This window comes from Peromyscus californicus, unplaced genomic scaffold (genome assembly GCF_007827085.1).
Source record: "Peromyscus californicus insignis strain IS unplaced genomic scaffold, ASM782708v3 Scaffold_3__1_contigs__length_106647218, whole genome shotgun sequence".
NCBI classification, from domain to species: Eukaryota; Metazoa; Chordata; class Mammalia; order Rodentia; family Cricetidae; genus Peromyscus; species Peromyscus californicus.
This window is the reverse complement of record NW_026294551.1, coordinates 76,487,661-76,499,746: the sequence shown is the minus strand read 5'-3', so window position 1 is coordinate 76,499,746 and position 12,086 is coordinate 76,487,661. Positions and strand designations below refer to the sequence as shown.

The following is a 12,086-nucleotide window of genomic DNA, read 5'->3' as shown; positions in this document are numbered from 1 at the left end:
TTCCCGGACCACCAGCCCCTGTGGAAAGGCCCTGCTTTGATGCTTTACATATTTCCCCATCTGTGTTAGTGTTAGAGTGTGCAGATGCTATGCAGATTTTAAAACCATTTCTTTTTTTAAACAAGAATTTATTTATTATTTGGTGGGAGGTGTTGTTGTTGCTGTTGTTGGTGTGGTGTAAGGTATCTGTCTTTTTAGACATTCTATTTTTGTGTTCTATTACATGAATATCCAGATTGATGTCAATGTGAACTGTTTTTGTTTTGATGTTTCTTAGTTTGTCTGACGTTTATTAAGCAAATGTTTCTATGACTTTACTATCAGGTCCCTGTGTGGTGCTATTCATTCCCTATTACAGTTTTTGTGGATGGGGCTCCTGCAGTCCTGAATACCCCGTCTTGCTGAATCATGAATGAATACTCTCCTCGGACCCAAAAAGTGACCTTCTTACTCTTTTTCAGCAGCTCTCGCTGTGGTTCAATTGTCTTCCATGATTATAAGAAGAAAGCTTTTGAAAGCACAGTGCAACCCCAAGCTGAAGATATAGACTATGTTATTGAAGACAATCTTCATCCCAGGACTGACTCCCAGTTGCCCTCTAAGATGACATCATTCCAAGACTGTACATGAAAGTAATGGAGTACTGCCATGCTGGACACCCTTTAAGCTGCAGGGTCATTTTCTATGTCAGTTCTTCTGGTTTTCCCAATTGCCAGCAATAGTGAAAGAGGGTGGCCCTCTAGCTGTTCATATGCACAGTCATTGTAAATAAGGTACTCAGTCTTCCCCCACACTGGAGAGTGTTTGCTCAAACATGAACACTTTAGAATTTCTTGTGTTCTTTAGACCCCGTAAGTCTTATGTCATGAGAGACAATTATTGGTAATGCAGGAAATAACTAACCTTAGTTACTAAAAGCATCAAGAACAGAGGAATAGGATTTAAAAATAGAAAAAGAAAAAAAAACTAAAAGTGTGTGTATGTGGGTGGCAAGACTTAATTTAGAAGTACTTCATGGTTATGTTTTTTTTGTTGTTGTTGTTGTTTTGTTTTTTTTTTGTAACTCAAAATGTTCTTTTCCTCACCTTCCCCAAAAGGACTTAGGTCATGGGAACTGCAGGTTTTAATTTCTCTGGTAGATAAACAGAAAGGAGCCTAGAAGTGTGCATGCTTTTGAATGGCTCATGAAATATGAAACATGATTCAGTGATATATAGTGATCTTAGGATAAGGATGGGTGTTGCATGTCAGGAGAGGTTGCCATGGTGAGAATGGACCAGGCAGACATCAGGGAAGAAAATAATGGACCAAGGACTGAGTTCATTAGTGCTGTTTCCACTGAAGTCTGACTTGGTGCTCAGTGTCCTGTCCTCACCCACTGGACTCTGAATTAGGTGCTGGAAGGAAACAATGCAGAAATGAAGGGGAAAGAGGGGAGCAGGACTCAGGCTCTCTGCCTGAGAGAAGTTCTATTCTAAGGCTTCCAATGTTTGAGACTATCACTGGTTTCATTCAGAGTTCCAAATTTATAATTTTCTCCAGGCCATTTTTATATTTAATTTATTTATAAAGAAAAAGCTCTTTCATAGTGAATCACTTGGTCAAAATCAATTAAATGTTTGGTTTTGTTAAGAGTTAACAAAAGTTATGGTATTGGTAGCTTCATTGCCAGTTGCATTGTTGACAAGAGCCAATTTGCAAGAGGATATTAATTTCTATATCAGTTTTCTGCCTCCTGAGTGCTGGCTCCCCCTAGTTGTCTTCTTATCTCTACATACCCTCCATGGCAACTGTATACACACACACACACACACACACACACACACACACACCTGCACGCATACACACATCTACCCACACACACAAAACCATAATGCACATGTACACTAAATAAAGTGTAACACATTTTAAAAATTTAAATAATGATATAAGATAAGATAGAAAGGGCCAAATTTAATACTGATTCATTGATTTATTTAATTTACCTAAAGTACAGTTTGTACTAACTATTTGTCAAGAATGATTTCATTTGTTACCTGCAACACAATGATCTGGAGAAACAGCTGAAGCAATGGGTCGTTGACCTCGACAACCTGACTGTCACATATACTTGTGTAAACTCTTGCTTATTTGCCTGCCCAATTTGTACTATTTTATAATTATTCTTTAAATATCTGGTTGTTTTCTAATGAGAGAGAAAGAAATAGTATGGATTTGGATAGCAGGAGAAATGGGGAGGATCTGGGAGGAGTTGGGGGAGGGGAACAGTACTCAGAATCGATTGTATGGAAAAGACTATTTTCAATAAAACAAAAGTGGAAAAAACGAGAACACCAACTGGAGCCGGCATGGGAGCCTTATGGGAGCCATCCTGACTTTGGGTCTTTAGTGCCATCTCCTGTCTTCCACCTTCATTGAGCTCAAGTGATTACTCCAGGAAGATTCCCACAACAATAAGACATGGATATTTGACTAGTGTTTTAAATCAAATGACCACATTTTATGTGGTATATCATGTGGATATTCAAAACTATTTTTTTTTTTTTTTGGTTTTTCGAGACAGGGTTTCTCTGTGTAGCTTTGCGCCTTTCCTGGATCTCGTGCTGTAGACCAGGCTGGCCTCGAACTCACAGAGATCCGCCTGCCTCTGCCTCCCGAGTGCTGGGATTAAAGGCGTGCGCCACCACCGCCCGGCCTTCAAAACTATTTTTAAGGTAGTGGGCATTTTTCTGAAACAGGAAACCCAAAGGTTTGTGTGATCACCCTTGGAAGGATGAAAAATCAGAGACCCAGAGAAGGTAAAAGACTAATGAGGAATTGCTGTGGAGCAATCTTTGTACACTGTAAATATGTATTACTCTCATTGGTTAATAAAGAGATGACTGGTCTACAGCTGGGCAGGAAGAGATTGTGCAGGAAAGCCAGAATAGGAGGATGCTGAGAAGAAGAAGTGGGTGGGGGGTCTGAGGAGATGCCATGAGACGCAGAGTGAACAGGGTGGGAAGTATGTACATGAGGTAAACCAGCCTTGGGTGGCACATAGATTAATAGTAATGGGTTAAATTAAGTTATAAGAGCTAGCTAAAAACAAGCCTAAGCTATTGGCTGAGAATTTAAAATTAATATTAAGTCTCCATGTGGTTATTTGGGGAGCAGCTGGTGGGATAGAAAAGTCTGCCTACAAGGATTCCTAACACATAGTATCTTTTCCTCATCCCACTATTATCAAAACGGCTTGGTTGGACAGGCAATGTGGTATACATCTTTAATCCCAGTCTGTTGCATGCAAGGTCAGCAATCTACACCTTCGATACATTGCTAGCCCATGTACTATAATCTTAAAACAAGAGAACATGCACACATACACACCCACCACAAACTTGTTCAACCCAGGGGTTCCCAGTGCTGGCTGCACCTGGGGAGGAACTGTGTAAAACAAGAATTCAGACTGTAACTGAGAAGATGATGATGCTCCTGTTTGGAGGGTGGAGCCTGAGCACTTGTCCTTATGACACTTTCCATGTGACCTAAGGATCAGGCAGGTTCTTGAACCTCTGGTCTAGGCTTTTCCTCCCCTTCTCTAGACTGCATCCTTGAGTATGAAAACGCATGGAAGGTACATCACTGACCTTCACAGTTGAGGCCTCTTCATCCCAGTTCTTTTCATTCCACCCCAGGACTGCAGCTAGGGAAGTCAGAGGTAATAATAATCCATAGGTTTATTATGATATCATGACCCATGAGTGATTCTTACAGACAAAGAGGACATGAAAAGGTCTATATACCTGGTGTGATGACTAATTCCAGGTCTAATTTTTGATTATTCCATAGACCAGGGAATTCTACCCTGCAGCAGTAGATCCCATGGTCATCTAGAGTCACATTCTCTATGGTCAGGGACACATCTCCTTTGAGGAAATTCCCCTTTAGCTGGTATCTGCTGGGTTTCTGATATGTCACATTTCTTTCATCAGTGCTGAGCACTCAATTGACAACTCAATCCAACTGTGTTGGATTATTATTACCTCTGACTTCCCTAGCTGCAGTCCTGGGGTGGAATGAAAAGAACTGGGATGAAGAGGCCTCACCTGTGAAGGTCAGTGATGTACCTTCCATGTGTTTTCATACTCAAGGATGCAGTCTAGAGAAGGGGAGGAAAAGCCTAGACCAGAGGTTCAAGAACCTGCCTGATCCTTAGGTCACATGGAAAGTGTCATAAGGACAAGTGCTCAGGCTCCACCCTCCAAGAGACAGGGTCCCTCTGTCCCAGCACACAGGTACAGGTGTCCCAGAGGTAGGTACAGTGTAGCTACAGGGCAGATATGCATTCTTACCAATGTCTATTACAAACGAATCTTCCAAAGACCCTACACAGAGAGGAAAGGAGAGCAAGATGGTGAGGGAGAGGGTCCATTTCTGTTGGTAATGCCTCACAGAATAAAAGAGGAAACTATGGCTGCCCTGTTGGAAAGAGGATTGACTGTGCCAATGATTCTCTGACCTTAGAGGCAGCAGAAGCAGCAGAAGAGACTCCTGGTCAAACACTTAACTATGATTGCACATGCCTCTAATCCTGGAGCTTGGCAGATGGAGACAGAAAGATCCCAAATTAGAGACCAGACTGAACTATGGAACAAGTTCTAGGCTAGCCTGAGTGATGAAATCATCTCTCCAAAAAGAAACTGACAGGTCAGAAAGTGATGACTTATACCTTTAATCCCTGTACAGAGGAATCTGTGGCAGAACTTCAGTGAGTTTGAGGCTAGCCTGGGCAACCTGTGCTCATTCCCTAAAATGTCTGCCTCCTTTGGTCTGAGGTGGAACATGGGAACTTGCATTTGTGTTGTGTGTCCTTGACTCCCCACCCCCCACTTTTAGAATCATGGTCCTCCAAGAGAATTCCTAACAGCTCTTTAAAGTTAAAAGGCAGTGCTAATGGAATCAACACTCAGGGAAAAAATGGGCATTGTTCCCCAGGAAAATGGCCCATCTGTCTGGGATCTGAACTAGTTGTCTGTTCATTAGCCAAGGAAAGGGTGACCAAATCACCCCAATACAGTGAACAAAACTCTTGACAAATAAAAAGCTTGTACATTTCAAACTACTGGGGTTGTTTTAATGTTTAGCATTAATTCATTTCAATAAATCTATATGTACACATCTATGTAGGAGAGCAGTCAAGCTGTATCGAACATGTGTGAAATCATGACTCCCTTTCCAAATTCTTCCCATTCCATCCTGCTCACTTTGAGTCCAAACATTAAAATGTTTCCACACATTGCTGTTTCATGACATTGTGTGTGTTGTGCCCAGGTTGTAAGACCCTCAAACAAGACCACCACAGAGCCAATATCCGATGCAAGTACACAGAGGTTCTTAATAATGAAACAAGAAAGCTTGGTCCGTGTCCAACATCCAACACAGTGGGTGGCCCCAAGCACTCACTTTAAGGGGTTTATATAGGAAAGGTTTATATGCAGCTTGGGATTGGATGAGGGGGCTAGGTGTAAGGTAGTTCTATGAAGCTACTGGCTGAACTATAAGCATGAGGTTACTGATGGCTAACAGGATTCAGGGTATCTACAGAGACATAAATTTTTACTCCCTATGTCCTGCTTTTGTTGAACCCAGAATATATACATTCAGATTTATTGTTCCAGTCCTACTCTCCTCTGAGTTCAACTTCTGGTCAGTTGAGCCCATTACTCTCCCTCCATATCTCGTTTTGCCAATTCCAGGATACATAGATTTATTGTCCCAGCCTTGTAAGTTCAACTTCTGGTCACTTCTAAAACTGTTGGTCAGCAAATACCTTTGGAGGAGGGGAGGGGGAAGCATCTCTCAAGATGGCTACTGATTTTTTCCTTTTATTTGCACAAACAGAAGCCTTCTGCGTGCGTGAATCTGTACCTTGATTTTTTCAGTAGCATTGTGGCTGAGAGTATTCTATACTGGGTTGATCAATCAGGCTCATGATTTATATCATGGATATATCACAATTACTTACTTAGTTTCCCACAGGTAGACATTTAGCATGATGCCAACATGTGCTGTTACAAGCATCATTGCTATGACCATCCCTGTGTCTCCCTCCTGCCATCTATGACATACTGATGTCATTACTGCTCAACTTTGAGCTGAACTTCACATGAAACTCTTCAGTAAAAAGGAAAAGTAACTGGGCTGCTCTAGGAAGACTGTTTCACATGTTTGTTCTATAATAGATTTCTATACCAGCATCCCCTGCTAGGCTGGAGCAATTTGGTTATGGTAAAGTTTACCATAGAGTTTAGCCAAACACTCCTGACCTGGTGTTGACAGAACTGTGGTGAAATGTTGTGGAATAATTCTCTTGTAGACTATAAAGTTTTATTACTTGAATTGGTCTACTAAAATGTTGATTGGCCAGTAGCCAGGCAGGAAGTATTGGTGGGGTGACCAAACTAAGGATGCCGATATGAAGTAATGCAGAGTTAAGAGAGTCTCCAAGAGATACAGAAAAACAAAATGGGCATGTCATACTGAGAAAAGATACCAAGTCACATGGTAAAAATACATAAGAAATATGGGTTAATTTAAGTGTAAGAGTTAGTTAGTAATAAGCCTGAGCTATTGGCTGAGTATTTATAATTTATATTAATCCTCCATGTAGGTTATTTGGGAAGCCGAAATGCAGAAAAGCTTTACCTACAGTGGAAGGAAGGCTCCAGTGCTGAGGGTGAGGGGCTTCAAGACCTGTCTCCTCCAGGCCTCAGTGAAGTTCTCTGCAATTTTCACTGTTCCTTCCAACAATGACATCTACCATCCTCCTCAGGCTAAAAGTTCCCATAAACATGCAGCACCTTACCATCCTGGAAGTTCAGGTAAAGACTCAAATCTGACATTTCACACCCTTTTAGCTGCTTCTTTCCAGTCAAGGTGTCACAAGGACACTCTGGTAAGGGCAGCCTGCTGAAGCTAATTGCTTTACAGTAGCCTGGGAAGATAGAGACTTCTTGGATTGTTTATTTCCTTGTTGCTATTGCTCAACTTTTTATCCTGAAAGAATTTGGATCTGCAGCAAAATCCCAAGTGTCTCTATAATCATCTAATTTCCTCCAGGCCAGCAGGGTACACACTATGACACTTTGATCAAAATGAAGAAACTGGCATGATATTGTTAACTGAGCCATGTTCCTTACTGAGAGTCCTAGGATTGGTTCCTTAAGTTTAAATGTTTAGTTTGGTGTGAAATTCCAGCACTTGAGTGAAATTCTAGTGGCTAATATGATGTCAGCCTGGTCTGTATAGCAAAAAAAAAACAAAAAAAAAAAACAAAAAAAAAACAAAATCAAAAAAGAAATAAATGAGGTGGGACTACAGGTCAGTAGTATATATATATATATATATATATATATATATATATATATATATATATATATATATATATATAACATGAAAGATTATGTTAATCTATGCTGAAATATTTTAAAAAATCAAAGTAAATATACATACAGCAGAAACGACAAACATGAAATCTGGTACTCCAGAACTAGAGCTAATGGAGAATCTAATATCAACCTCAGCTACAGAGATTTGAGATTTCTGGATTACATGAAACCTCATCTCAAAACAAATAAACAAAACAACCAGCCAAGCACACACCAAAACAGGCAGAGTCTAAGTTAAACACTGGAAATTCCTCATTCTCTTGTCATTGGGCATTCCCACAATCTCCAGGAGAGAATCATATAATTGCTCTGTCCTTCTGACCAGCATTATCCAGTACTAATACAGTAAGGACTGCATAGCAGTTTTAATTTTCTACTACCATATTAAAAAGAAATGGTTGACAGGGCACAGGGCTTGAGAGATGGCTTAGCAGTTAGATGTACTCACTGCCTAATCATGAAGGCCAGACTGAGCATCCCAGCCCCCACATAAGAAGACACCACCCCAAGAACACCTGATTCCCAGCCCTGAAATGGGGAGAGGGAGACAAAGGGGAATGGTGGTCTTCTGGCTTCCAGTGTACTGAGAAAACATGAGGCCCAAATCAGGGCGATCCTGACTCAGAGGAATAAGCAGGGAAATAGACGAGGACATCAGATACCCTCTTTTGGCCTTCATGTGTGTACACCCCAACACAAATGCACACTTGTGTATCCACTAAGAAATGAAAATAATAAAAAACTAAAGCCCCCATTTAACATATATTAGTATATTGGTGAGTCTTCTCAAATACTCAGATGATACTTAAGTATAGAAAAGGCCAGAGAGATGGCTTCATGGTTGGGAGTACTTCCTGCCCTTGTAGAGGACTTGGTTAAGTTCTCAGCACCCACAGGAGAAGTCTTCTCATGTGTCTCCAGTTCCAGAGGATCCACGGCCCTCACTTGGTGCCTGTGGGCTTATCCATACACATGGTGCATGTACATATAGCCCTCCCCACTGGTATTAATATAATAAATTTTACAAACTTAAAAAAAGAAATTTATTTTAAAAATAGAGAGCTTTAAACTCAAAATCTTTTTTTTATTTCATCCTGTTTCTCTACTAGGGATGGAACAATTTCTCTCTCCCTCCCCCCTTCCTCCCATTCTCCATCTATCCATCCATCCATCCATCCATCCATCCATCCATCCATCCATCCATCTACCCATCTACCCATCCATCCATCCATCCATCCATCCATCCATCCATCCATCCATCCATCCATCCATCTATCTATCTATCTATCTATCTATCTATCTATCTATCTATCTATCTATCTATCTATCTATCAGTCTGTCTATCTATCTATCTATCTATCTATCTATCTATCTATCTATCTATCTAAATAAAGTCTTACTTCATCAAGTTCTCTAGCTAGGCCAGGCTAACTTATTCCCCATATAGACTAGGCTAGCTTCAAACTCACAGAGATTTGCCTCCTCCTGCCTTCCCAGTGATCCCCAATTTGCTCATGCCAGAAATGACCACTAGATCCTAGCCAAACTCCCTGACCTGGAGTTGACTATGCTGTTGTTGGGCAAAATCTCTAGTGCCGAGTGTGAGGGGCTCTGAGGCCTGTCTGCTCTAGGCCTCAGTGAAGTTCTCTGCAGTTTTCATCATTTCATCCAACAATGACAACAACCATCTTCCTCAGACAATAAATTCCTGCTACAATTGCATCAACCTCACCATCCGGAAAGTTCAGATGAAGACTGCAAACTCTAACATTCCACACTGCTCCAGCTGCTTCTTTCCAGTCAAGGAATCATAGGAACGCTCTGGGCTGGGCAGCCTGCTTGAAGCTAGGACCCAGCCTCAGCTCACCTTTCAGACTTTATTGGGGGCCACTATCTTGTTCTAGTTTTGCTTTTGACACCCACACAGATGGTTACTGCGGGTTCTCTGTTCCTGTCTTGTTTCTGCTGGGCCTTGACAGAGGTGGTGTATTCTCTTCTTTCAGAACAGACCTCAAAGGTCACCTCCCAATGTGCTCTCGCCATTTGCGTTTGTGAGAAAGGATGCTCTAAAGCATCCTGTTCTGGTGCACGATGTCTTGTTCTCTGAGAACTGAGAATATACCACTGTTATGAAAGTGTGTCAGGCCTTGGGCTGATGGGAGTATTTAGGTCTTGAATGTGGTGATGGTCTCCAAGTACAATCAAACTGAATGTTGTTTTTTTTCCTGAGACAGGGTCTCCTGCAGCCCACTTTGGCCTGGAACTCACTGTGGATGAGCTTAAACTTCTGATCCTCTTGCTTCTACCTCCAGAGAGTGTTGCAATTACAGGTGTATGTGGCACTGGGGGTTTCCCACATGCTATAAAAACCACTTTACCCCTGAACTACACCTTCAGACCCTAAGTTATTTGTTCAAGTAAAGACAAAGAGTTATGTGTACTGATCACTGTGAGGAGAACCCCCAGTTCTGGAATTCCAGGCATGGTTCAGTGTTAGAGAGAGGTGCCTGAGAAAGCAACATAGAGACCCACACACAGAGAGGTTGTGTTGTGGGTTTCCTAAGAAACATGGGTATATTTATAAATTAAAGAGTATTTCTACTTTTTCAATTATTGTGTATGTGCAATGTTACTGAGTTCAGAGTTGGCCAGAAGAGCTGGATTTAGGACTCAGTTTACTCTCACTGCAGGACTGAACCATTTTCTCATTCTGCCTTATGGCCTTATTGACAGCGTTGGTGACAGGTGCTAATGTACACTGAGAACACACTGTGACCAGACACTAGACTAACCATTCTGGACCCATTGTCTTATTGAAATCCCACAAGACATAGCCTGTGAGATGTATGACATGCTGAGATGGGACTTCACCTATATTTTGCTCCCGTTACAGATAAATGAAAAGAACTTCATAGAGTTTAAGAGCAGGACTCTACCCAGAAGTAAGATGAGATTAACCTCCCTGATCAATGTGTCCTGAGGTCAGCTTCTTCTGTCCTGTTTGTCTTCTGGGACAGCTTCCAACCCTGACTCTAGGAAGAATTCAGCTCCTCCTTATGTGGCTGAAATCTGAGGGAGCTGATGGTCTGCATTCAGCTAGAAAGGGCCCTGATTTCACCTAATCAATCCCTTAGCACTGAATATAAGCAACAGTGGCAGCCCAGAGTAAATCAGAAAATAATGAAGACAATAACCCATTACACTAAGTTTACCTAATATTTAACTAAAATAGAATCATTTCTTATTTTACTAACTTTTTTAAAATTTATTTTACATACAGACCACAGTTTCCCCTCCCTTCTCTTCTCCCTTTTCTTCCCCCTCACCTCCCATCTTCCTCCATCCCCATCCACTCTTCCTCCGTTTTCATTCAGAAAGGGGCAGGCCTCCCATGGGCTTGAACAAAGCATGACACATCAAGTTGAGGCAGGACTGAGCTCCTCCCCCGCAACAGGGCTGGGCTAGGTAATTCAGCATGAGGAACAGGTTTCCAAAAGCCAGCTAAGTGCCAGGGACAGGTACTGATCTCACTGCTAGGAGCCTTACAAACAGACCAAACTACAGCCATAGAAACAGACACAGACATACACACACACACACACACACACACACACACACGCACGCACGCACGCACGCGCGCGCACGCACGCACACACACACACACACACGCACGCACGCACGCACGCACGCACACACACACGCGCACACACACACACTTATATATTGAGACAGGATCTCTCTATTTAGCCTGGTTACCTGTAACTCACAAAGTAGATCAGGCTGGCCTTGAACTTACAGAGAGCTGCCTGCCTTTGCCTCCCAAGTGTTGAGACTAACAGCATATACCACCATGCTAACCTCATACAATTCTAGTGTAGAGGATACCCATGCCTTTGCTTTTGCGTCTTTTCTCCCCACAGGCTGTAGTTAAGATACATTCAGCCATATCCTGCTTTTCATGGGGGTTCTTAGACTCAACCTCAGGTCCTCATTCTTGGGAAAATCCTTTTATCCACTGAGCCATCTCCCCAGGACCCTTGACAGCTTTTGATATATTTGCTCACATGCTGGGAATACTCCATATAGCAAGGTGAAAATGCCTAGCTCAAATGAACTGGTGAACCTGAAAAAAAATGGCAAGTATTTTTTCAAAGAAACAATACTTTTTATTTTTTAATTATTATTTTATTTTTTGGTGTGTATGGGTGTTTTGCCTGCATGTATGCCTGTGCACCATAGGCTTGCAGTTTCCTACCCTGCATGGATGCCTGAAGAAAGTGTCTGATCCTCTGGGGATGGAGTTCAGACCATTGTGAGATACCTTGTAGGTGCTGGAGATCAATCCAGATCCTCTGGAAGAGCAGCTAGAGTGCTTAACCACTGAACCACAAATCTAGCCTCCAAACACTGCATTTTTATTAATGATCAAGTGTTGAAACTTTCTTCTTCCAAAGCAGAGTACAGGTAATGGAACTGACTGTGTCTTGAGAGATCAGTATCAAAACCAAACAAGGCTTGTCCCAGGCAAGGCAGTGCACAACTTCAATCCCAGCATTCAGAAAGCAGAAGTAGGTGGATCTCTGTGAATTTCAGGTTAGCCTAATCTACAGATGGAAATCCCAGGACAGTAGAGGTTACTTAGCAAGATCTTGTCTC

The 12,086-nt window shown here is 41.9% G+C and overlaps 1 protein-coding gene across 1 annotated transcript in view; it reads left to right on the top strand.

The window, feature by feature from the left end:
• The window catches only part of LOC128122619 (hepatitis A virus cellular receptor 1 homolog), a 46,190-nt gene extending 45,560 nt beyond the window's left edge, over positions 1–630 (top strand). Inside the window, exon 10 of the mRNA XM_052758254.1 lies at positions 462–630. Within this exon, the coding sequence (XP_052614214.1) occupies positions 462–630 (169 nt within the window). The remainder of the gene's footprint in view (positions 1–461) is intronic.
• The last annotated feature ends 11,456 nt before the right edge of the window (positions 631–12,086 follow it).